The following is a 27,215-nucleotide window of genomic DNA, read 5'->3' as shown; positions in this document are numbered from 1 at the left end:
GAACGACTACTGCCCTGTAGCATTCACCCCCTGTAGCATTGACCCCCTGTAGCATTGAGCCCCTGTAGCATTGAGCCCCTGTAGCATTGAGCCCCTGTAGCATTGACCCTCTGTAGCATTGACCCACTGTAGCATTGACCCCCTGTAGCATTGACCCCCTGTAGCATTGACCCACTGTAGCATTGAGCCCCTGTAGCATTGACCCCCTGTAGCATTGACCCACTGTAGCATTGACCCCCTGTAGCATTGACCCCCTGTAGCATTGACCCACTGTAGCATTGAGCCCCTGTAGCCTTGACCCCCTGTAGCATTGAGCCCCTGTAGCATTGACCCCCTGTAGCATTGAGCCCCTGTAGCATTGACCCCCTGTAACACTGACCTCCACCATCATGAAGTGGTTTGAGTGGCTGGTCAGAACTCACATCGGCTCCACCCTTCCTGACACCCCTTTCAATTCACATACCGCCCCAATAGATCTACAGATGATGCCATCGCCCTGACGACACACACCGCCCTCTCCCACCTGGAAAAAGGCAACTCATACGTGAGGATGCTGTTTGTGGACTACAGCTCAGCATTCATGTCTACCATACATGATGCCAGAAGAAAGCTCGGAACATCATCAAAGGCTATGGTCTGTTCACACGGCTCGTAAACAGTTCTTTCCCTCAGGTCATAAGGCTCCTCAACCAGTAACACTGGTCCATGATCATACTGATCACACGAACATTCCAGATGCTCTGATGTCCTTTCAGGTACTTTTAATGGGCATTAGAATATTCCTTTGCATGTAACATTCATAAGCATATTACACTCATATGCATCTATAATACTCAATACTCCATACTGTTCATCCTATTCCTTCTAAAATTGTTGCTAGTTTAAATTGTTATGTATATTACTGCCATACTTGCCATATCTATAATATTCAGTATTACGACCTATATTCCTGCTAGTTTACAGTACCCTTTTTAAACTGATGCTAGTGAGCAGTTTGATGTATATTCTAGCTTTTTTTGCTATATTTTTGATGTATATATATTTCTTCTTAATTCTCGCTACCTAGTTGTAGTGGGCTATGCCACCGTACTTAAGCTTATAACATTCATATGTATGTATAATATTCAATAATTATACCAATTGTTGTTACAGTCGTTCACAGTGTTATGTATATTATTGCCATACATGCCATATATATAATGTTCAGTACGAATATCCAGATTGCAGGGAGACTATAAAACTACTTTTGAACGGCAGCTAGTGTGCAGTGTTAAATATATTATTGCTTTATTTTATGGCAAAATGTTTGCTTATATATTTGTCCTCTTAATTCTCACTACGTAGTTTTCGGGTGCCATGTCACCAGAATTTCATTGTCCATGATGACGCTATGTTGTTCGGTGTATTTGACAAAAAAAACTTGAAACTTGAAAATGCAATAACCTCCCTTGTGGGTTCTCCTGATTGGGTAATAAACTACAGATCCCATACAGCATATGTGGCCTCAATGCGCAGGCTCAGATCTGTTTATTTGGTACACAAACACCTAGCAGGAAGCCCCGCTAAGGATTTGGCCGAACAGGTTAGTTGGCAAAGTTATTTGACTGATTGCTTCTCAAAGTCAAATTTGTACGCAAATTGGATCAGGTAAATCTTATTTTTTTCTACCTCATGTCGATTTACTTTGATAAATCTGTCAGCAACAGTACCTTTGGTTAGTCTATAAGCTAATGATAGCAAGCTAGCTGGCTATCCGGCTAACTAGCATCTGGGCCTCCATTCAAAGCCTGTTACAGGAAAGCTGCAACTTTGCTCTTTTTTAATGAGTAGTTTGACAGCTTGCTCATCCGTTTGAGTTGTATGGATAACCACAGCCTGCTTCACGCTGTACCTTAGCTAACTATGCCAGTATTGAACGGGAGTAATTATGCGTTATCATTAACGAGGATTATGAAGTCTGATATAGACACTGGCATGTCATGTTAGTTGGGGAGGAACCACATTCTATTTTAAAACGTCTTGTTATCTAGATCTCGCTACTCCACTGAACTGATGGGGTTTTTTAAAGGTAAGATTCCAACCTGATTTAGTGTGTGGGCAAATGTGTTAATTACAACAAAGGTTACATTGGATTAGATCAATATTCAAACATGGAAAAGGGAAATCCCCTTTGAGATATACGTGTGATGGGGTGTGTCAGGAAGTGAATGGACCTCTGGTCAGTGAGGGAAAGGATGTAACAGCAACTAGAAGCCTTAACCCCCAGATCCAGCGTTTCTTCTGATCTGTGAGTCATTCTGACATGTGCACTGACAGGGAAATGTTGAATTCGGTGATATTTCCATGGGGACGTCATAGTACAGAAACTACAAAACGGTAGCCGGTCAGATTAATTTAGTAATGTCTGTTTTTCTGTGTGTGTCGGTATAGGTTTTGTGTATAAGATCTGAATCGAGGATGTCCAAAAAATTGAGAGCCCCATCTGGTGGATAGGATACACTCTAACATCTTCGATCCACATTGCACCTAATCTGCAGCAGTTTTTTTTCACGTTTCCATTTGAGTTATTCAGAAGTCACTCCATGTAGACACTGAAGTAGGTGCATTTCCAACCCCATTCTGCAGTGACTGAGCTATACGAGATGCTGGGTGCGCCCAGGCCTTTGTGCGCCCTGGCCTCTCTGCCTGTCGCCATGTATCTGTCTGTCGCCATGTGTCTGTGTCTGTCTGTCGCCGTGTGTCTTGTCTCTGTGTGTGGTGAGGTTCTGTGCTGGTATGTAAGTACACAGTATTTCTACTGGTGTGTTGAGGGTAGTAGTAGAGGTGTAAAACATTCATGCCACAACACCACCATCTGCTGGACACATGCTGATGCTGCAGCTGTTGTAGTGATCAGCACTGGGAGTGCATTCTGTACTGCCTGACTGTCTGTGTACACTGACCCCTGCAGGTGTAATTCAGAAGGGATCCCAGGGCGTCTTTAGAGGTCGACCTCTTCTACTCCACGTAGAAGCCAATGGCGACTGCTGCTTACGTAGCGACTGTTCTTACAGAGACCTTAAACACATCTGTGTCCCTTCTGACTTGTTCATTTGCTTGTGGACTGAAGTGTGTGTGGGTGTTTGTGTGTCGCCCTCTGTAGATGTAGTGGCCTGGAGGCAAGTGTGTGCCTGAAGAGAGGAGCGAGACCCAGGGCCAGGCCTGCCCAGCCATGACCGAGTGCTTCCTGCCCCCAAGCAGCAGCCCAGCTGAGGTGCGCCGGGCGGAGCACCCGGGGGGGGTGGCCCGTACCCCCAGTTCAGAGGAGATCAGTCCCACCAAGTTCCCTGGGCTGTACCGGACCAGCGAGCCATCACCCCCCCACGACGGTCACCACCATCATGAGGTCATTGACGCCGTGTCAGATGACGACAAAGAACACGGGAAGAAGAAGAACAAGTTCAAAAAAAAGGAAAAGAGGAGTAAGAATCACTTCCTGTATCCTACATGTAAACTATAGATCATCCTGTGTATATATATGTAGGCTACATAATGAGATAGTGACTCTTTCCCTTGGCATTTTCCAGAACCATCTAAGTACTAACCCCACAGAACCCCCCACAGTCTATTTTGAAAGCTCAGGATCTCTTGGTCCAGTGAAATTAAATCTGCAGACACTCCATAAAGAAAATTCCCTTTATCTTTTACTTGCTGTCAGAAATTATGTGCTTCTCAGTTGATCTCAGTCTCCAGGAACTGCATTGATGCCATTCACCTGTTCCTGTGTACCTGGGGTCGAAATATGAGGTTGCACACACGTAAAATCCCCTTGTCATCCATCAACATGAGTGAAACCAAAGAGCTGTCAGCTGAATGTAAACAGATGGTTTTTGACCTACACAGACCAGCTGAATGGAGACAGATGGTTATTGACCTACACAGTCCAGCTGAATGGAGACAGATGGTTATTGACCTACACAGACCAGCTGAATGTAAACAGATGGTTATTGACCTACACAGACCAGCTGAATGTAAACAGATGGTTATTGACCTACACAGACCAGCTGAATGTAAACAGATGGTTATTGACCTACACAGACCAGCTGAATGGAGACAGATGGTTATTGACCTACAAAGACCAGCTGAATGGAGACAGATGGTTATTGACCTACAAAGACCAGCTGAACGGAGACAGATGGTTATTGACCTACAAAGACCAGCTGAACGGAGACAGATGGTTATTGACCTACAAAGACCAGCTGAACGGAGACAGATGGTTATTGACCTACACAGGCCAGCTGAACGGAGACAGATGGTTATTGACCTACAAAGACCAGCTGAATGTAAACAGATGGTTATTGACCTACACAGACCAGCTGAATGGAGACAGATGGTTATTGGCCGACAAAGACCAGCTGAACGGAGACAGATGGTTATTGACCTACACAGGCCAGCTGAATGGAGACAGATGGTTATTGACCTACAAAGACCAGGTGAACGGAGACAGATGGTTATTGGCCGACAAAGACCAGCTGAATGGAGACAGATGGTTATTGACCTACAAAGACCAGCTGAATGTAAACAGATGGTTATTGACCTACACAGACCAGCTGAATGTAAACAGATGGTTATTGACCTACACAGACCAGCTGAACGGAGACAGATGGTTATTGACCTACACAGACCAGCTGAATGGAGACAGATGGTTATTGACCTACACAGACCAGCTGAACGGAGACAGATGGTTATTGACCTACACAGACCAGCTGAATGGAGACAGATGGTTATTGACCTACACAGACCAGCTGAACGGAGACAGATGGTTATTGACCTACACAGACCAGCTGAACGGAGACAGATGGTTATTGACCTACAAAGACCAGGTGAATGGAGACAGATGGTTATTGACCTACACAGACCAGCTGAATGGAGACAGATGGTTATTGACCTACACAGACCAGCTGAACGGAGACAGATGGTTATTGACCTACAAAGACCAGGTGAATGGAGACAGATGGTTATTGACCTACACAGACCAGCTGAATGGAGACAGATGGTTATTGACCTACACAGACCAGCTGAACGGAGACAGATGGTTATTGACCTACAAAGACCAGCTGAACGGAGACAGATGGTTATTGACCTGGTTATGAGACAAATATTTAGCGTTTTGGCCACGCACGCGTTTGGTGACAGAAGAGGACTGCATACAAGAAAAAGCAACTAATATCCACTGTAAAATATGGTGGCGGATCATTTGATGCTTTGGGGCTGTTTAGCCACTATAGGTCACAGGTCCAGGGGCTCTTGTTAAGATCGATGGCTAAATTAAATCCACTAAGTACCAGGATGTTCAAGCCCAAAACCTGGATGCCTCTGCCCAGAAGAATGAGCCCCGGCCGTGGATGGACCTTTCAACACAGCGACCCCAAACACACATCCAAATCAACACAGAAATTATTGCCTGACCCCATCGTTCTAAGTCCAGACGCGAAACGATGCGTCATAATAAATTACATCCAACTGCTCACAGAAATATTCTGTGTTTAAGAAAACGTGGAACGCTTGAGAGCCTGGCAGCCTGGAAACCTCCAGACCTTTACAGACTCGGACGGGTCACATGGCTCGTGTTTTCGTGCTTCAACTGTGACACTTTTGTCGGCTCCCCTGTTGTTGTGAGGTGGCCATTAACCCCCTGATTCCCAAACCATCTGTCCTTTCATGGTTTTTCCGGTGCTAAATTTAGCCTGGGAAAGAGAGACGGACAGTTTGAGGGCACACCCAGTAACTGGCGAAGGTGTGTCCACAGGCAGGAGTCTGGTGTGCCGGTTTCCTAGCTGGGAAATCACATTACAGTCGAACTGGTCCCGGGGAGGCAAAAGGCAAACAGCTGGACGCTGACCGCCCTCAGCACCAGTTGGATGTGATTGGCTGTGAGGAAATATCAGAACTGAGGTTAATTCAGGAAGAGCGAGTCGCCAGGTGCTGTGGGAATTGCTGTGCTAAATTGGAGACTGACCTCTTTTCCTAGTTCCCGCTCTCTCCCGCGCTCTCTCTTTCTCTTGTCTCTGTGTCTCTTCCTCTGCCTAATGTTCCCTATGTCGCAGTACGAGCTTCTGTGATGAGCGTGAGTGTGGGTTGTACTCTCGACCTCTCCTTGTCCTCTGTCACTCTCCCCATCTCATCCGTCCTTCCTTCCATCAGCCGAGGGTTACGCAGCCTTCCAGGAGGACAGCTCGGCGGACGAGGCCGAGAGCCCCTCCAAGATGAAGCGTTCCAAGGGAATCCACGTGTTCAAGAAGCCCAGCTTCTCCAAGAAGAAGGAGAAGGACTTCAAGGTAACGAGCACAAAAAACAGTGGGCAGCACAGCCATGTTTCAATAGTTCATGTTTTTATCTTCTGGAAAGAATGTGTTAATACACGAGGTGCACAACTCGCTGTTGTTACAGTAACTTGTCAAACCTATTCTGTAATGTTGTTTTAATGTTATTACTTTCTATGGATAAATCATAACTCTTGTAAAAAAAAATTTGTTCCCATCAAATTCAATGTAAAAGGCAGGGTTTTTTGTGAAGAAAAATAAGTAAAATTGTGATCGTCTTCCCAGCCCAGTTTTTACATGATGAAAGCACCTTTTTACATGATGAAAGCACCTTTTTACACGATGAAAGCGAATTTTTTACATGATGAAAGCAAATTTTTACACGATGAAAGCACCTTTGATGGCCACAGCAGCGTTGAATCACTCAGAATTATATTCTGCCAACAACACAGAGACCGTTCAGGGAAACTCAGGGTCTCTTGGATATTCCTGCTTTTGTTTCTAGCATTAAAATGTGTGTGATAGTCCTGTAAAAAGATTGAATTCATATCTCAGAGGTAGACAGGTTAATCATGTTTATATAAAATAAGCTACATGAATAGTAGTAAAAGCGATTCCTCTTTCTCAAGGCAGTGACCGGGCCTGCTGTTCCACACTTAAAGACTGGTGTGAATGACACATAACAGACTATCAACCATAGACACAGTCTTGTATGCATACGCTTCACAAACTGGTGGTCCTGGGATTTGAACTCTGTATCATGTCGGTTGTTTTCTGTTGGTCAGGTGAAAGACAAGGGCCCTAAAGAGGACAAGGAGAAGAAGGACAAGAAGTCCAAGGACCTGACTGCTGCCGACGTGGTCAAACAGTGGAAGGAGAAGAAGAAGAAGAAGAAGCCCACAGCAGAGCCTGAACCTGTTTCTGTGGAGACGCCCACCTTCAGGTAGGCTGTTAGGGGAGGTCTGCGGAGACGCCCACCTTCAGGTAGGCTGTTAAGGGAGGTCTTTGTCTCTGCAACCAGAAGGTTTTCTGTTCTAATCCTGGTTTGATAGGGAGTGAGGGGCTGCCCTGTTCTTACTCAGTTTTGTCTCGTTCGGTTTGAGTAAAGCGAATGAATGTTCAGTCCTTTACAGACTCCGTATTGTTCCACAGGCCGATCTTTGGAGCTCCGCTGGCTGAGGCTGTGAAGAGAACTGCCTTGTACGATGGCATCCAGCTACCAGCCGTGTTCAGAGAGTGTGTGGACTACATTGAGAGCTATGGCATGAAGTGTGAAGGCATCTACCGTGTCTCTGGTAGGTGTGTGCGTGTGTGCTCTCGTTTTACTATCTGAGTAAAACCAGGACAATCACGTGAAGTGAGGAGATCTGACCGGTACTCACTTTAACAACACGATTTGTCCAAGTTGGGGTTAAGTTTAGGCTTTAAGGTTTAGGGATTATGATAAATGGGCATAGGTTAAGCTTATGCGTTGGTTGAAAGTAACTTTTAAAGGTTAAACATTCCTGGTCCTCATATTGATAGTAAACCCTATGTCGTGTGAGTTGAATTTAGTTAAATTTACTAGATATCACATTATTCATATTTCTGAACAGATACAGGAATGTATAAGTTGTTTCTTCCATGCTAGGTATGAAGTCGAAGGTGGATGAGCTGAAGGCTGCATATGACCGTGAGGAGTGTCCGTGTCTGGAGGAGTATGACCCCCACACAGTGGCCAGCCTGTTGAAACAGTACCTCAGAGAACTGCCTGAGAACCTGCTGGGAAGAGACTTGGCTCAGCGCTTTGAGGATGCCTGCAGTCGACAGAGCGAGGTTGATAAGGTGAGTGGAGGAGATGATGGCTGAAATACGTCTTCATTTGGTCGTGTTTTTACACATGTTGTTGGTTTAATTGCCGTAAACGCAATAGCAGTTGCGTTGTTTTCACTTTGACGTTTTGGACTTCTTGTGTTGATCACTGGTGACACCTCCTTATTAAATAGATTCAAGTTTCATGTTGTAATAAAATGTAACAAAAAGACAGGGGATGAATACTGTGGAGAGACCCTGTATCTCAGTTTTGTACACTTTAAGCTGAATGATTGGCTCAAAGAATGAAGATTTTATCTGAACATATTAATCATGCATTTTCCTCTAGTTTTCAATATGACAGAACTGTGTGTGTTCTGTCAGATGACAGAGTTCCAGCGTCTGTTGACGGAGGTTGCCCCTGGCAGCCGTCTGCTGCTGTCCTGGCTGGTCACACACATGGACCACGTCATCACCAGGGAGACGGACACCAAGATGAACATCCAGAATATATCCATCGTACTCAACCCTACTGTACAGGTATACGAGGAGGAGGAGGAGGAGGAGGAGGAGGAGGAGGAGGAGGAGGAGGAGGAGAGGACATGTTGAGTGTTAGTTAGAGAGCTGGCCTAATTCTGTGGCGCTGGTGAGTTCCCACTGGGAGACACTTCAGCTGGCTGAGCTACTTCCACTGCTGGAGTATCACCTGATTCACACGTCTATACCAGGGCTGTTCAACTCTGGTCCTGGACGGGCCAAACTGCTGGTTTTGCTCATCTCCTACTAGTCGGGCCGATTCTGAGGGCTCCGGGTGGGTTTATTTAACTACCAGGTAGAAGCAAAATCTGATATGTTGTCCCTCCAGGACCGGAGTTGAATAGCCCTTTGCTGTATGAACCCAAACTAATACCTGGACATTAGGTCGGAGGGCTAACATTGTTGAAGCTCATAAACTTTCTGGGTTTCGGAACAAGGGGATCACATTAGGTCCTGTGTAGATCCCTTACTATATGTTCTCTGGATGTAGTCCATCTCTGCACCCAGTTAAAACAGGATGCCTTTGGGTTCTACACCCAGTTAAAACAAGATGCCTTTGGGTTCTAAGCCCAGTTAAAACATGATGCCTTTGGGTTCTACACCCAGTTAAAACAAGATGCCTTTGGGTTCTACACCCAGTTAAAACAGGATGCCTTTGGGTTCTACACCCAGTTAAAACAGGATGCCTTTGGGTTCTACACCCAGTTAAAACAGGATGCCTTTGGGTTCTACACCCAGTTGATCTTCGTTCCTATGTTTCTGTCACCTCCTCTGTGCCCTCGCCTCCACCTCTATCTGTCCTCCGTCTCTCCTCCTGCTGTCTCTCTCCACTCCTGTGCCCTCGCCTCCACCTCTATCTGTCCTCCGTCTCTCCTCCTGCTGTCTCTCTCCACTCCTGTCCTCCTGTGGATCCTACCTTTATCTATCTTCCTTGCTGCAGATTGGGAACCGGGTGTTGTATGTGTTCTTCACCCATGTCCGGGAGCTGTTTGGAGAGGTTTACCTGAGGCCTGTGTCGCGTCCCCTCCGCTGGTCCAACATGGCCACCATGCCGGCCCTGCCCGAGACCCAGGACAGCATTAAAGAGGAGATCCGGAGACAGGTGGGTTCGTGGGGGGCGGGGCAATTGGCCAACACATCCAGGTTTCTTTGGAGGGGGGGGGTGGGGTTTGGAAATCAAATAAGGCATATGAAGGTTATACATTTTGGGAAATCGCCACAAACCGGTTAGCGGGTACCTCTCCTAATATATACTCTTGTTATTAATGTCCTATTACCATCATTTGTATGTTATTCATGCTTTATAAATATGTTATAGAATGCTGTTGTGTGTTTGTCCCCAGGAGTTCTTGTTGAATTGCCTCCACAGGGACCTCCAGGCTGGGATTAAAGACCTGTCTAAAGAGGAGAGACTGTGGGAGGTGCAGCGCATCCTCACCGCTCTCAAACGCAAACTACGGGAGGCCAAGCGGCAGGTAATTATACCACATTACATGCATTTGTGGATTTAACAATGTCAATTACAGGAGGCAACAGTTGGAACAGATTGTACTGAACATTAGTTTGGATGACAGGCTGTACTGAACATTAGTTTGGATGACAGGCTGTACTGAACATTAGTTTGGATGACAGGCTGTACTGAAGCTTCTCTAGTGTGGACGACATATCGGTCAGTCACAACTTTCTGTTGAACTCTCTGAAATGTAGGAGTGTGAGAGTAAGATTGCACAGGAGATAGCCAGTCTCTCTAAAGAAGATGTGTCAAAAGAAGAAATGACTGAGAACGAGGAAGAGGTGGTCAACATCCTACTGGCACAGGTAACGCGTGCCGCGCGCACACACACGCACACAAGCAGTTTGGACTGGAGATGATGGAATATTAACATGTGTATTTGAACTGTGCCTTTCTCTCCCTCATCAGGAGAATGAGATCCTCACCGAACAGGAGGAGTTGATCTCTCTGGAGCAGGTGTTAAGAAGACAGATAGCCACGGAGAAAGAGGAGATCGAGAGGCTGAGGGCTGAGATCGCCGACATACAGAGGTCAGAACAACCCGACCGGGCTAGATATGGGTCGGACTGACAGTCCAAAACACATACACTTTCTGCACAGCCACTCACCCCCCGCTCGGCACAGCCACTCACCCCCCGCTCGGCACAGCCACTCACCCCCCGCTCGGCACAGCCACTCATCCCCCGCTCTGTCTTTCAGTCGTCAGCAGGGTCGCAGTGAGACGGAGGAGTACTCTTCAGACAGCGAGAGTGAGAGTGAAGATGAGGAGGAGCTACAGATGATTCTGGAAGACTTGCAGAAACAGAATGAGGAGCTGGAAGTGAGAGAGGAGGGGGGGTTGCTGAGCTGTTAACTAATGTCATTAAAATGACCTACACTTTCCTGGCAATAACTTTGACCCTGAGTTTGGCAGAGTTCCACCTCTGAACCAGAGATGTGATTGTAGTCCATGGATCGACTACCAGAACTATTGTTCTGTCTTTTTAGCTGTCTTTCCATCTTTCTAACCTGTCTCTCCATTTGCCCCCCACCACCAGAACAAGAACACCCACCTCAACCAGGCCATCCACGAAGAGCAGGAAGCCATTTTGGAACTCCGTGTTCAGCTTCGCCTCCTCCAGACCCACAAGCTGCAACAGCAGGAGCTGACAGCCCCGCCCCCAGCTGAGCAGGCTCCGCCTACACAGTGCAGCCCCGAAGGCCGGAACGAGGAACGGACCAGGCACTCCGTGGCTGCTGTTGTGAACGCCGCTGTGACGGAGCCAATGACTGAAGCCAAGAACGGGAAAGCTACCGGACCTAAGGACCTCCCTAAACCGTCCCCCAGTAAAGATAGGAGAGAGACCAACCTATGAACTCCTCTATCCTTCACCTCCTTATCCTTCAGCTCAGCCTCTGTCTGTCCATCCCACTACTTCACTTCTGTCATTCTATTCATCCCTCTCTTCAACCTCCTTACACCTTTGTCTCCAATCCAACCCCCCCCCCCCCCCCCCAGCCAAATGTGGAGAGGGGGGAGAAGGGGGAGAAGGGGGAGTGGGAGGTGGTGAGGTGAGACAGCAGGGCTCATAGTCCTCTTCTAATCTCTAATGTTTGTCCCGTCTTGTTCATTCTCAGTTAAGGGACTCCGCTGATTCTAGGTCAGCCCTTGATCAAAATGGGTCCTGACCCGTAACTTATAGAAACCTAATCTTTCTATAATAGAACGGCGGTTTAAGACGGGCTGTGCTAAACCCACTACATTGAAAACAACTCGTCTTAATGGTTCTCAGCCCCAATCCTCAGCCACTGTATGGAGGGGATCTCAACCACTGTGCCATACTTACTGAAGCTGAGACGCACTGACCAGTTGCGTTGTAGAATCACTATTTCAACAACATGCTCTTTAAATAAATGAAGAATTTATAATTTGGACTATCTATATATATATTATATATATATATATATTTAAATAGTATTCTGGAGGACATTGGGAGAAGACTAATCATTGCAAATATATTAATTTTAAGTGTACCTACCTGATGCCATTTATCCATGAATATAATATATTGTCGATTGTTTTTGTTGTGTGAAGCTGAAGACGAAGGAGCACAGCCACGTCTTCTTCACTTAGCAGAGCTGTGCCTGGTAAAACTAACCTGTGAACGATCCTTATAACACATTTATAAACCTACACATATTGCATATGAAATGCTTATGTCAACTCATGAAATGCTTACATACAGTCAAAAAATGCGGTACGTATAGCTTATGAATGTGTTATGAAGTCCTTAGGTACCCTTGTTGTAAAATTGTAACAAATATCTCCATATCCATGTCAGAGGGTATTCCGTTAGGCTCCAAACGGGAAAGAAACTGCCTTTCAGTTTCAAAATGTTTTTCAACGTTGTGGGCCCTGATGAACACAACCCAGTGAGTAAACAAGCCAAGATTATGAGTCAGTCATTTCAGAATACAGACTGTAGACAAGGAACTGTTCCAATGAAAACGTGCTATCTGTCTTTCTCTCTGTCCGATCTGTGATGGGTGAAGGCAAAGGAAGTGTACATTGTTGTAAAATTTTAAACATGCTGTATTTTCAGCTTGTCTTATGTTGTCTTTTCTGTTTTTTTTTTTTATATATATAATTAATGATCTGAATTACCTGAATGAAGATTATAGGTTGACTGCTCTCCAATCTACAGCATTGAAGCTTGTTATGAGCAATTCCTGGCTACTGGCAGGGAAGTGATTTATTATTGTTTATTAAGGACTCGCTGGTGATTGACGCAGTTTATGACTATGATTTAATCCTTTGCATAAGATTATTTTCATATTGTTAAAGGCTTTTGTAGCTTCCTGTGGCTGTAAACAATAAAGTGTCAAATTCAATAATGTGGTTTCTCATTGGTAATGTTTTTAATAAATTACATGGGACTGCGTTGCCCTGGCGTGCTGCATCAGAAACAGAAGTTTATCAAGCATCTATGAAGACGCTGATGTGAACCTTTCAACTGTATTTATGGGAGAGCAACAAGCACCCTTTGATAGCGCAGTACATTTAATCAGAAGTACAAAATAAATGTTGATTGCTGATTTTGTCCATAATAAACAGTTACATGAATGGCTATCTGGTCAGTTATGAATTTTTACAGTATTTAATGTTATATATTTTTGGGGAGGGGGACCTTTCTGAGTATAAATGTAATGCTGACTAGATCAATGAACATCATAATTTATCTACAATGACAAAGAATTTCAGCAGGTTAAAATATCTGGTTCCTGACTCTCTCCAACAATTTCTGCAGCAAGTTTGGCATTATAATCATGGTAAACATGTGCATTTATGTCCCCCTCGTGGACAGAATCGGGCTATCCATGCTGTGATGCTTTTGGTTCTGATCCAGTACACGGATTGTGATGATCAAGTAAAAAAAAAATAAACAAGTAGTAATGTATTCATGCAATTGGTGTGTGTGGAAGTGGCCTTATATTTGTGCCGTGACCTGGTTCAATCAGTCGGGGTCCGCCTAGCTGCTGGGCTCAAAGGGGTGAGAGTACCAGGTTTTAAATGGTTAGTCTGTTATCCATCATCACTGGTAGCATTTCACTCAGTTACGTCACTCTGAAATCTTGAAGTAGTCCTGGCTTTTGTGGGGTGATGTAATGAGATTTCATGGGCAACATTTATCATTGTGTTCAGAGGATGGCTGGTTTGAGCAGAGGAAGCAGCGCTGTTACACTTCCTCTTGTGGCTGTAGATATCACTGGTTGGGCTCCAGTCGCAGCTTAAATGGCCACTTTCACTTGGCGGATTCTACAACCCTATTTCCGAAAGTAAAAGTAGGGACGCTGCTTAAAATGCAAATGAAAACAGGATTCATTGATGTCCCTTTATTTATTGGAAAATGGTACAAAAACAACAAATTCAATGTCGAAACTGAATCCAACTTTTTAGGAAACAGGGCTGTGCATCGAACACGGATGCAGTTTGATAGTCATCTTAAGTGGTGGTCCAATTTACTAGACCTGTTTTCACACGAATAATTACTCACCATTCTTTTTATATGTACAAATAATGATTACAACCTCAGATTATAACTGGTGCATTACTGTATTCATAAACAAACATCTACTTCTCCACTTGGCTTTGTGGAAGAGTCAATGCCATTCAGAGCTACTGGCCAAAAGGCTGAGGGTTTGCTAAGCTTCATGGACGAGTAAATTCTGCTGCCTGTTCCATTACAGCCAGAACGAAATTTGATTGTCAAAATGTTTACTTTAGAGAGGGATTCCTGAAGTGTGGTTTGTGGTAAGGGTCAAAAAGGGTTGCGTAATTGCTAAAATGATCAAAACCAAATTACAGTTTAGCATAATTTATATGTATAATTTATCAGTTTGTTTTGGAAGTGTTTGGCCAGAGAAAAACAGTTCTAACATTAAATTTGACATGGCATTTTGGTTGGCATTTGACACCTCTGTTTACATTCCCTTTAGCAAGAGGAAGAAATACATTTTAAAAAATTAACATTGCAATCCAAAAAATTTAAAAGGGATAATCGCCTTTCAGATGTTGTATTGTTTGCCATGTACAGTGTTGCAACGCTGCAAAAAGCTAAAATAAAGAGATGACAAAGTGTCATTTCCTCAGTGGTGTCACATGAAAAGATGTAATCAAATATTTACAAAAATGTGAGGGGTGTACTAAGTTCTGTGAGATACTGTGGGTGTTTCTCAGTGTGAATCGATATGGGTGTTCATCAGTGTTGGATTTGTTTACTCGTTTCTCAGTCCGTTGGAAATGTGCGTGTATTGGTGTCATACGTTTTTCAAGAGCATATGAAATCATATATTTCAGGAGCACATGAAGTTCAGCTCTTTTTTCACCGGATTTTGTGGTCAAAAATCACTGAGCTATATTAAGCAGAGACAGGGGTGGTTCTGTCCGCAATTTAAAAAGATTTTACCTGAAAACAGAAATTATTATTCTACGACCACAACCACAGAAAACGTTTGTTACCATGTGTTTATTAAGTGTTGAGTCCATACATAGCTTTTTCCACTACACCCTTATTCACCGTGTTAACTTACATTGGACTACAGCTCTACTGAGATTGTTATTAATAATGTATTTATTTGTTCGCTTCCTCACACCTTTTTGTCTCCTTGCAGTTATACTTTCTTGTTTTTCACTTTCTGTTAATTCAGTCTGTTCTTAACACGGGGTTACGGTGGTCACGTGACACCGAGCGTTTCGGATTGCTCGAACTGATTTCCGTTATACTTGGGGAGATGGTCGTCTGTCCTGTTTAGGGGCTGGGTTTCTCTCTTTTATCTAAGGAAAAAAATGTTGTAAGCAAACATGGAGAGACAAAGGCATTGAAAGGAAACGGAACAAGTATTCTTAGATAGCCATAACGTCTTAAAATGGCCATAAGGGAACTAAAAGTGTGTCTTCTTGGGGTAAGTGAAATAACTTATTGGGTGATTCTGTTTGGAAATTCCTTCAGCCTGCGGTCCGGCAGAATCGTTTTAAACCGACAACATCGGCCGTTTGAATACCGAGAGGGATCTATATATATATAATATATATATATATATATGTTAGACTCACACAAGGGGACCTCCTAGCTGCTAAGATCAACAGGCATGAAAATAAAGTTGTTAATATATATTTCATTTGACATCTCATTTGATTGGCACCGTTCTTATTATCGAAGGATCGTTGCAAGTTGAAACATGAGTTCTTTAAAATGTGCATACCATCGGTCCATATTTCCCGGCCGGTAAATAAGGATATTTACAATTTTCTTTTGAATTCTATTGTCAACTATAGTTTTTCGCTCAGAGTTTGTTTTGTTGTCATTATCCATTGAGTGATTTTCCTTACTAAGCATTTTTGGAGTGGCTCTCCTGGCTATTAAAAATACCAGTCATTACGTCATACCAAATTTTCCGGCTAGTGCAGTTACTGGTAACCATTCAGTCCCACTGCACGGTTACATTGTACCCTTACATTGCATTGCAAGTGGCACAAACAAAATACCTAGACTACTACGATGCTTTTGGCAATAACACGTCGTTTTATGAAGTGTTGAGCAATAAGTATTTTTCAGATGTTTTTGTCTTCCGTACATTGACAAGAGTTAACATCGCTTTCTTTCTGCAGGATACTGGAGTGGGAAAGTCTAGTATTGTGTGCAGGTTTGTGCAAGACCATTTCGACCACAACATCAGCCCAACAATAGGGTAAGTTTTACATTAATTATCCAAAAATGTTAATCTATTTAATTGGCAGCAACAAGTGTGCATTCACCTCTCAGCTACCCCATTCAGTCATTATCTAAAATAAAACATTGACATCCTAGAAGGAAAATAAGATTAGATGTGTCAGGATTTTCCTGGAAGTAAGGAACAGGCGAACTTTTAGCGTTGTGTAGTCTACCAGTCATATCCTACGCTCTTACTATACCACAGGTCAATGTAGTCTACCAGTCATAACCTACACTTTTACTATACCACAGGTCAATATAGTCTACCAGTCATATTCTACGCTCTTACTATACCACAGGTCAATATAGTCTACCAGTCATATCCTACCCTGTTACTATACCACAGGTCAATATAGTGTACCAGTCATATCCTACCCTCTTACTATACCACAGATCAATATAGTCTACCATATCCTACCATCTTACTATAACACAGGTCAATATAGTCTACCAGTCATATCCTACCCTCTTACTATACCACAGGTCAATATAGTCTACCAGTCATATCCTACCCTCTTACTATACCACAGGTCAATATAGTCTACCAGTCATATCCTACCCTCTTACTATACCACAGGTCAATATAGTCTACCATATCCTACCATCTTACTATACCACAGGTCAATATAGTCTACCAGTCATATCCTACCCTCTTACTATACCACAGATCAATATAGTCTACCAGTCATATCCTACCCTCTTACTATACCACAGGTCAATATAGTCTACCATATCCTACCATCTTACTATACCACAGGTCAATATAGTCTACCAGTCATATCCTACCCTCTTACTATACCACAGATCAATATAGTCTACCAGTCATATCCTACCCTCTTACTATACCACAGGTCAATATAGTCTACCAGTCATATCCTACCCTCTTACTATACCACAGGTCAATATAGTCTACCAGTCATATCCTACCCTCTTACTATACCACAGGTCAATATAGTCTACCAGTCATATTCTACCCTCTTACTATACCACAGGTCAATATAGTCTACCAGTTATATCCTACCGTCTTACTATACCACATGTCAATATAGTCTACCAGTCATATCCTACCCTCTTACTATACCACAGGTCAATATAGTCTACCAGTCATATCCTACCCTCTTACTATACCACAGGTCAATATAGTCTACCAGTTATATCCTACCATCTTACTATACCTTATGTCAATATAGTCTACTAGTCATATCCTACCCTCTTACTATACCATAGGTCAATATAGTCTACCAGTCATATCTTACCCTCTTACTATACCACAGGTCAATATAGTCTACCAGTTATATCCTACCGTCTTACTATACCTTATGTCAATATAGTCTACCAGTCATATCCTACCCTCTTACTATACCACAGGTCAATATAGTCTACCAGTCATATCCTACCCTCTTACTATACCACAGGTCAATATAGTCTACCAGTCATATCCTACCCTCTTACTATACCACAGGTCAATATAGTCTACCAGTCATATCCTACCCTCTTACTATACCATATGTCAATATAGTCTACCAGTTATATCCTACCGTCTTACTATACCTTATGTCAATATAGTCTACCAGTCATATCCTACCCTCTTACTATACCACAGGTCAATATAGTCTACCAGTCATATCCTACCCTCTTACTATACCACAGGTCAATATAGTCTACCAGTCATATCCTACCCTCTTACTATACCACAGGTCAATATAGTCTACCAGTTATATCCTACCGTCTTACTATACCACATGTCAATATAGTCTACCAGTCATATCCTACCCTCTTACTATACCACAGGTCAATATAGTCTACCAGTCATATCCTACCCTCTTACTATACCATATGTCAATATAGTCTACCAGTTATATCCTACCGTCTTACTATACCTTATGTCAATATAGTCTACCAGTCATATCCTACCCTCTTACTATACCACAGGTCAATATAGTCTACCAGTCATATCCTACCCTCTTACTATACCACAGGTCAATATAGTCTACCAGTTATATCCTACCATCTTACTATACCTTATGTCAATATAGTCTACCAGTCATATCCTACCCTCTTACTATACCATAGGTCAATATAGTCTACCAGTCATATCTTACCCTCTTACTATACCACAGGTCAATATAGTCTACCAGTTATATCCTACCGTCTTACTATACCTTATGTCAATATAGTCTACCAGTCATATCCTACCCTCTTACTATACCACAGGTCAATATAGTCTACCAGTCATATCCTACCCTCTTACTATACCACAGGTCAATATAGTCTACCAGTTATATCCTACCGTCTTACTATACCACATGTCAATATAGTCTACCAGTCATATCCTACCCTCTTACTATACCACAGGTCAATATAGTCTACCAGTCATATCCTACCCTCTTACTATACCATATGTCAATATAGTCTACCAGTTATATCCTACCGTCTTACTATACCTTATGTCAATATAGTCTACCAGTCATATCCTACCCTCTTACTATACCACAGGTCAATATAGTCTACCAGTCATATCCTACCCTCTTACTATACCACAGGTCAATATAGTCTACCAGTCATATCATACCCTCTTACTATACCACAGGTCAATATAGTCTACCAGTCATATCCTACCCTCTTACTATACCACAGGTCAATATAGTCTACCATATCCTACCGTCTTACTATACCACAGGTCAATATAGTCTACCAGTCATATCCTACCCTCTTACTATACCACAGATCAATATAGTCTACCAGTCATATCCTACCCTCTTACTATACCACAGGTCAATATAGTCTACCAGTTATATCCTACCCTCTTACTATACCACAGGTCAATATAGTCTACCAGTCATATCTTACCCTCTTACTATACCACAGGTCAATATAGTCTACCAGTTATATCCTACCCTCTTACTATACCACAGGTCAATATAGTCTACCAGTCATATCCTACCATCTTACTATACCACAGGTCAGTATAGTCTACTAGTCATATCCTACCCTCTTACTATACCACAGGTCAATAACTGGTTTATAATAGCAGTAAGGCATCTTAGTGAACTACCAACATTTGGTTGTAGCATCTGATTTCCCCTCTGAGGTCAGTCTAATGAGACAGACAGGAGAGTAGTCTTGTGTAAATGAATTCTCTGCCAACCTGGGCTGTTGCTCTTAGTGGCATTGTTTTTTTTCCAGTGGAGGATCATGCAAAGGAAGTGTGGATGTGGGTTTTGCTTATGGGTAAATATTTGGTTTTATTTTAAGGGCATCATTTTTAACCAAGACCGTGCCGTGTGGACATGAACTACACAAATTCCTCATCTGGGACACAGCAGGGCAGGAAAGGGTAGGTAACTCCTTACGATTCTTCCTCCTCTTTACTGATCTCTTCTATGTTTATCTTTGTTCATTCTTTGTTTGTTCAAATTGAGTGTTTGGGGTTGCTTGCTTTTCCATTAAACTGGATCTCCCACAGTAGCTTAAGTGCTCAGCTTCAGACGACCCTGAAGGTAAGGATTAGAACTAGACAGTGGTGTGTGTTAGAACTAGACAGTGGTGAGTGTTAGAACTAGACAGTGGTGAGGGTTAGAACTAGACAGTGGTGAGGGTTAGAACTAGGCAGTGGTGAGTGTTAGAACTAGACAGTGGTGAGTGTTAGAACTAGACAGTGGTGAGGGTTAAAACTAGACAGTGGTGAGGGTTAGAACTAGACAGTGGTGAGTGTTACAACTAGACAGTGGTGAGTGTTAGAACTAGACAGTGGTGAGGGTTAGAACTAGACAGTTGTGAGTGTTAGAACTAGACAGTGGTGAGTGTTAGAACTAGACAGTGGTGAGTGTTAGAACTAGACAGTGGTGAGTGTTAGAACTAGACAGTGGTGAGGGTTAGAACTAGACAGTGGTGAGGGTTAGAACTAGACAGTGGTGAGGGTTAGAACTAGACAGTGGTGAGTGTTAGAACTAGACAGTGGTGAGGGTTAGAACTAGACAGTGGTGAGGGTTAGAACTAGACAGTGGTGAGTGTTAGAACTAGACAGTGGTGAGTGTTAGAAGTAGACAGTGGTGAGTGTTAGAACTAGACAGTGGTGAGTGTTAGAACTAGACAGTGGTGAGTGTTAGAAGTAGACAGTGGTGAGTGTTAGAACTAGACAGTGGTGAGTGTTAGAACTAGACAGTGGTGAGTGTTAGAACTAGACAGTGGTGAGTGTTAGAACTAGACAGTGGTGAGGGTTAGAACTAGACAGTGGTGAGTGTTAGAACTAGACAGTGGTGAGGGTTAGAACTAGACAGTGGTGAGTGTTAGAACTAGACAGTGGTGAGTGTTAGAACTAGACAGTGGTGAGTGTTAGAACTAGACAGTGGTGAGTGTTAGAACTAGACAGTGGTGAGTGTTAGAACTAGACAGTGGTGAGTGTTAGAACTAGACAGTGGTGAGGGTTAGAACTAGACAGTGGTGAGTGTTAGAACTAGACAGTGGTGAGTGTTAGAACTAGACAGTGGTGAGGGTTAGAACTAGACAGTGGTGAGTGTTAGAACTAGACAGTGGTGAGGGTTAGAACTAGACAGTGGTGAGTGTTAGAACTAGACAGTGCTCAGGGTTGGAACTAAACAGTGGTTAGTGATTTTGTTGTCACATCATAGCCATACGTCTGTCCAATCACGTCTGTATTAGTTTACACAATCACTTCCTGCCTCCGATGTGAAAATGCAACACAAATAGCTCCTGTTATCACGCAATAACTTCCTGTCCATAGGGAAGATGTGACGGGTTATTCAGGGCTTATAGTTTTCTCCAGGACCCACAGGGGCCATTTGGATCACAGAATAAAGAGGTCAGAGGTCAAGGTTTACTGTGTCGCTGTGGCATGATGACTCAAAAGGGTGTGGTGTGAAATGGAAATGTGTGTGTGTTGTGTGTGTGTTTAAATGGAAACGTGTTTGTGTTGTGTGTTTAAATGGAAACTTGTGTGTGTTCTGTGTGTGTTTAAATGGAAATGTGTGTTGACTGGGCAGTTTGCTGACTGGACAGGCCTGGGTCAGAAAAACCCTGCTGTTGAAATAACTGCTGTCATCATCACTTCCTGCCCACATATTCATACCTCAGTAGTAGCCTGCTCCCAGCACCTCCTCCTCAGATGCTGTGGCTTGGTTATGTTAGGATTATGTTAGGACTTTTTACTCCTTAGTTCAGCTTCATGTCATTTCAATTTTACTCTTCAACTATTTATTTTACAATGATGCCCAAACGGTTTGCACGGCTCTTGGTACTCATCATTCACATGGATTCTAACTGTGTTATAAGCGACTGAAACCAATGAACCCTGTTTGTTATAACGCTACGTATTCGTGACTTCCAGTTCCACTCGTTGGCCCCCATGTACTACAGAGGCTCTGCCGCGGCTGTCATCGTCTATGACATCACGAGACTGGTGAGGAACAAACCAATGTCCTGTGTGGATTTTGGTGGTAATGATCCTGGCCAGGTCTAGGACCAGGCTGGAGATGTCGGGCTTTGATTGAGTCCATGTATTACCCAGCAGTCCTGTGGTCGTATGTTGCCCTTGCATTGTCTCTCTGCTCGTCCCTCAGGATTCCTTTCAGACCCTGAAGAAGTGGGTGAAGGAGCTGAAGGAGCATGGCCCTGACGACATCGTTGTAGCCATCGCGGGGAACAAGAATGACCTGGGTGACATTAGGTATCTGTCGTGTGTTAGGACTGCTGTTGAATACCACAGAATATGCAGTACCAGTGAAACGCTTGGACCACACATATTCATTCACGGGAATTCCTTTGGTTTTACTATCTCCCGCTGTGTAGAATCATGGGGAAGACATCTAAACAAAAGAATCATTGTTTAATAGTTCTTTCCCACAGTGCAACTTGAGCATTTCATTACTCCAGGACCAAGAACCGGACTAAGATTAGCTGGTCCTGGTTGAGAGTGGGAAGGATAGTACTGTGAGTGTCTAAAGCGAGTATGGGGAGATTACAAGTCAATGTAAATGATAGATGGACCGGTGAGAAAGTTGAAATGGGGAATATCTCAGGCACTCAATTTGATAGAAAATACTATTTTAAATGTTAACTTAAAACATGTAACTGCAGATGTTTTCTGGTCATTTATGCTTGTAGTACAGTGCAAATTTAACATAGGGCCCGTTTAAGTTATCACCTTCCTGACTATTCCAAGATGATATTCCAGTGTGAAACACCATCGCCATGTTAACGGCTGAGCTGGTTACGCTAGCCCATGTACCAGCTTCTAATTTTAGTGACTTGTTTACCAGGGAGGTTCCCATGAAGGAAGCTAAGGACTTTGCTGAGTCGATTGCAGCTATTTTCATCGAGACCAGCGCCAGAAACGCTGTCAATGTGGACGAGCTCTTTCAAAAGATCAGTAAGTGTTTCTACCTCGTAAAGTTTGTCTTGGCCAGACTTTGTCATTCCATCTGACCAATTCAAACCGTTTGTTTAACACAATGTTACACTGTGGACCTCAGCATCCTTTGGAGATGTTTTTGGTTCTAGGATTAGGCTTATTGACACCAGCCCCATTTGGTTTGATTATTATGCATGCTCGAGGTCTATGTTCCAGTCGAGTCAGTTGTTTGACTAATAAATCGAATAATAAATGTGAATATATTTTAATAACTTTGTTTTTAGACATATGCCACCACCACAACATTCTGTTCCAATCTTCCAGTAGCGCTATTAGGAAAAATGTCAGCAGCTCCTTTTCGGGGTGAATTCAGAAATCTGTTTACACCTAGGTGGCAATTCAACCTCAGTGACAGTTAGGATTTAGACCTTATTGATCCTGGGTTCTGTTGTTTCAGGTAAACAGATTCCGCCCCTGGACAATCCAGAAGTCGACAGTAACGAGTCCTTCAAGATCACCCGACAGCCCCCCCCGTCCAACAAACGTTGCTGCTAATGGTACACAAAAAAGCCCCCTAGCTCCCAACCCCTACCTCCTAGCCCCCTAACTCCTAGCCCCCTAGCACTTCCCTAATTTCTGTGGATCAGACAGGTTCAAGGTTCATGACCCCACTTCATCAAGATGGCGGTAGCACAACATTCCAGTCCTACATCCATACTATCCTTTTGCGTTGTCCCAGAAGAGCCTGGCGTCAGGAGGGCGGGAGCCATCTGATTGGGCCTGGCGTCAGGAGGGCGGGAGCCATCTGATTGGGCCTGGCGTCAGGAAGGCGGGAGCCATCTGATTGGGCCTGGCGTCAGGAAGGCGAGAGCCATCTGATTGGCAGCGATGTTATTGCTCTCCTTGTTACCATACAGCAACATGGTTCTGGTCCGGTGGCTGGGTTGTGTTCCTGCACGGTCAGCTGGCCCGCTCGGCAGCCAAACCCGCACGTCAAGCACACATATAGAATCGTGTCTCAGGGGTGAAAGAACGTCAGAAATGCTTTGGCTTCCGAGGGACCTAAAATAACTTGCGTGTCCGTTAATGCCTGAAATGATCCTGACAAACCCCGAAGGGTATATTTCAGGAGACTGTATCCTACCAGTCCAGTTCTATTCATCCTCTGGCAAGTTGTTCTGTGGGTGTTGTTTCTGTGTTAGACCTGCTTGCTGGATGTAGAGGAATCAGTTCCGTTTTGTCGCCCTCTAGTGGTGGTAGGGACCTAAATGCCATAATAAAATGGAGCCTGAAGTTCCACACCCACTCTTATGCATGGAGCTACATTGCACATTGTGGACGATTACGTTTTCAATTAACATGCGGCAGCACATAAAAAACAAAACCATGTTAAAACCTTTTAGGAATCAACATATATTAGCTCCCGTGACTAACTTGTTAAACATGAAGCTTGGATAAGTTGCACTTAGTAAATCATCTAGTTGAGTTTAATCACATTATTTTATATGACACAGACTTCATTCGTCTGTATTCCTATACAGTTTGGACAGTACATTTCAGATTCCTATTCCAGATATTTACTTAACAATTGTGCAGTGGCTCCAGTGCGCTGCCAGTGTATATAGAGTCTATGTGTTAATGACATTAATTGATTGTCTGAACCCAGTCTCTAGACAGTCAATTACTTTCTATGATTGAATACATGTATGTGTGTGTTTCGTCATAGCACATGCATGTACAATCCATTTCCGGGGAATGTACACAATGTTCAAAGTGTCTATAATGAAGTGGTTACATGGATGTCTGTCTTATATTGTAACGACCATTTGGTGATATATTTTTTTTTCACAATGTAATATTGACTGAAAAGTGGCTAATATAATTGTAAACACAGCTGTTGGCCAGATATGCAGACAGGGAAATTACTGTGTCTGTTTCCGGAAACTGGAGCCAATCGTTTTTGGGAGTGGACCACCGTTGTAGTTTTATCTAGTGTTTCATCGATTATATTTGATGCAGTGTTAGTTTTAGATGACTACAATCCCCAACATTTTGCCCATCAAATAGTCCTGTGGTAGACCTACGGTCGATTGAAAAGTGTAGACATATCTGCCTTGTTGTGTAGAAGAATGTACAATGGTTTTTATACAGCGACGTTCCTTTTCTACTTACATGTTTCAGTCAGGATTTTGTACCACATCAGTGTTCTGCTACTCTACGCAGTAAAAGCTGGATCTATGTCCAGGTGTGGCAACAGTCAATAATCTGATATAGCTGCACAGTCCTTAGCCTGAATGCCCGTCAACACTGTCCATTGTACAATGCAAGTGCCTTTGTTTAAATGTCCCCTTTGTAGTGCAATATGAAGTGGACTTTTATTCATAGTTTAAACTGTTACATTTTCGTGTGCTTGAGTCAATTTATTCTCTTTACTATAACATATGCAGACCAGATTAACATTTGATATATTAATCTGTATAATAAAAAAAAAAAAGTAATGTTTCTATTTCCTCCTGGGCTTGTCTTGTTTAGTCATCGGTTTCGAGAGTGGTTTTCATTAACACAGTGTTTCCCCTGCCCTGTCATTGAGGTGAAGTGGCCTGGCCTCCACTGTAATGCTTGGGTTCAGCGTGTTGGGGTCAGAGGGCACAGCTGGGTTGGGGGCCTTTAGAACCAAACGTGACACCTCTTGCTGGTATTTTTGTTGCCTGTGAGGCCCCGGGTTCCAATCCAAGTGGCGATGCTGGTTCACAAATTTCAGACGTCCTCTACCAGGTTGATTTACCACTGATCACCTGGTTGTGAGTGTCATACAAATTGGCCTACTCGTGGTGAGGAGTATATTTAGATTTTTGGCCATCATTAATGAAGATCAACTTCCAAAGGATATTTGGAGCAGGTTGAAATGTGGCCAACATTCTGACACGTTTGAAAGCTAATAGTTTTGATCAAATTTTTACACAAAACATTGATGTTGCATCAAAGTATTTCCCCCCCATACTAACACAGAGAAACAGGCCTAAATCCCCACAGAGTATTTTTTTAACTGTTTCCAGAAGCCCTTTGTAGGCCTCATACCTCGCCACGCTTTGTAGGCCTCATACCTCGCCACGCTTTGTAGGCCTCATACCTCGCCACGCTTGACGACGTGATCCCGACGGATCGTAGGGAGATACAGTGAGCATTCGGTTAACTCCAGAAAACAGTTTAGCCCAAACCAACACTCCGTGGTGAAAAAAAATCACTATCACGCCTCTGATATCCATGAAATTCCATGTTGGAAAGTGAATGGTTTTGATAGAAACATACATTCCATAGTACACGATTTACAGGGACCATTTTGGCAAGACAGTGCGATACTTTAACAACCAGCAGCCAGAAATCACAGCCTGCATCTTCAAGCGCCTGTAGACCAATCCACTGCTCCTGGGGAAGTGATCACATTCTGTTTACTTCATACATTTCTGAGCATCCCTCAAATCCACAGGACCCAGGTGGGTCAACAGGTCTGTCTAAGCGCTTCTATTCAGTGATTCCATTGGTGGCTGACCTTTGTGGATGCTGTAAATAGATGGAAAGAGTCTGAGTGGCTCATTCCTCAGGCCGGCTCTGTTTCAGCCGCTTTCGGCAACCCTGGGAGGCTCACCACAGACGTGCGGGTCGGCACAGCCACTCACCCAAAACCGTGGACGAGTCTTTGAAAGGTCTTAAAAGACAGGAAGAGTACAGGGAACAACAATTCTCGGAATATATTTGAAAACAATTAGGATTGTCTGTTTTGGTACGACACACATGCAGGTTCTCTTTCACGCAAACACACACACCAAATATGTACAAATCTGTCTCCAAAAAAAGTTGGGACGCTGCGTAAAATACAAATACAAACGGAATCACGTGCAAATCACTTATCCCTATATTTAATTGAAAACCGTTCAAAGACAACATATCAAATGTTGAATATGAGAAATGTTACGGTTTTTGGAAAAATACATGCCCATTTTGAATTGGATGACAGAAACACATTTCAAAAACGTTGGGATAGGGGCATGTTTACCACTGTGTTGCATCACCTCTTCTTTTACCAATACTCTGTAAGTGTTTGGGAACTGAGGAGAACAATTCCTGTAGTTTTGAAAGTGAAATGTTTTCCCATTCTTGGATTTCTGTTACTCAACAGTTTTGGTATCTCTGTCATACTTTCCATTTCATAATGCGCCTAATGTTTTCAATGGGTGACAGGTCTGGACTACAGGAAACCAGTTGAGCACCCAGACTCTTTTACTACGGAGCCACGCTGTTGTAATATGTGCAGAATGTAGTTTGGCATTGTCTTGCTGAAATAAGTAAGGCCTTCCCTGAAAAATACCTTGTCTGGATGGCAACATATGTTGCACCAAAACCTGTATATATTGTTCAGCATTAATGGTGCCTTCACAGATGTGCAAGTCACC

At 43.3% G+C, this 27,215-nt stretch overlaps 2 protein-coding genes across 3 annotated transcripts; both read left to right on the top strand.

Annotated features, from left to right (window-relative positions):
- Window positions 1-1,503: 1,503 nt before the first annotated feature.
- ralbp1 (ralA binding protein 1) lies at window positions 1,504-13,250 on the top strand. 2 transcript variants are annotated; one of them, XM_029118816.2, is made up of 13 exons: window positions 1,504-1,582; window positions 3,143-3,461; window positions 6,184-6,317; window positions 7,088-7,245; window positions 7,455-7,597; window positions 7,933-8,126; window positions 8,478-8,633; window positions 9,571-9,732; window positions 9,974-10,105; window positions 10,338-10,448; window positions 10,552-10,673; window positions 10,843-10,963; window positions 11,181-13,250. In XM_029118816.2, the coding sequence occupies exons 2-13, from the start codon at window positions 3,212-3,214 to the stop codon at window positions 11,496-11,498; spliced, it is 2,001 nt and encodes a 666-aa protein (XP_028974649.1). In that variant the 5' UTR covers window positions 1,504-1,582; window positions 3,143-3,211; the 3' UTR covers window positions 11,499-13,250. The 2 variants fall into 2 exon arrangements, with proteins under 2 accessions (XP_028974649.1, XP_028974650.1); XM_029118817.2 differs by having other exon boundaries at window positions 1,570-1,647.
- A 2,135-nt stretch (window positions 13,251-15,385) lies between these two features.
- On the top strand, window positions 15,386-25,249 carry rab31 (RAB31, member RAS oncogene family). Its single transcript, XM_010895891.4, has 7 exons — window positions 15,386-15,585; window positions 16,292-16,371; window positions 19,650-19,731; window positions 21,742-21,813; window positions 21,974-22,080; window positions 22,673-22,782; window positions 23,222-25,249. Exons 1-7 carry the CDS (start codon window positions 15,550-15,552, stop codon window positions 23,317-23,319), a joined length of 585 nt encoding a protein of 194 aa, XP_010894193.1. The 5' UTR covers window positions 15,386-15,549; the 3' UTR covers window positions 23,320-25,249.
- The last annotated feature ends 1,966 nt before the right edge of the window (window positions 25,250-27,215 follow it).

Source organism: Esox lucius, chromosome 3, assembly GCF_011004845.1.
Source record: "Esox lucius isolate fEsoLuc1 chromosome 3, fEsoLuc1.pri, whole genome shotgun sequence".
NCBI classification, from domain to species: domain Eukaryota; kingdom Metazoa; phylum Chordata; class Actinopteri; order Esociformes; family Esocidae; genus Esox; species Esox lucius.
Note: the sequence above shows the minus strand (reverse complement) of the source record. Positions and strands in the feature narration are given on the sequence as shown.

Coding starts and splice junctions, on each gene's coding strand:
- ralbp1 (XM_029118816.2), top strand. CDS start 3,212: ATGACCGAGTGCTTCCTGCCCCCAAGCAGCAGCCCAGCTGAGGTGCGC. Junction 7,598..7,932: donor AGGCATCTACCGTGTCTCTG/GTAGGTGTGTGC, acceptor CTTCCATGCTAG/GTATGAAGTCGAAGGTGGAT. Junction 8,634..9,570: donor TACTCAACCCTACTGTACAG/GTATACGAGGAG, acceptor TCCTTGCTGCAG/ATTGGGAACCGGGTGTTGTA.
- rab31 (XM_010895891.4), top strand. CDS start 15,550: ATGGCCATAAGGGAACTAAAAGTGTGTCTTCTTGGG. Junction 21,814..21,973: donor TCTATGACATCACGAGACTG/GTGAGGAACAAA, acceptor CTCGTCCCTCAG/GATTCCTTTCAGACCCTGAA. Junction 22,783..23,221: donor CGAGCTCTTTCAAAAGATCA/GTAAGTGTTTCT, acceptor CTGTTGTTTCAG/GTAAACAGATTCCGCCCCTG.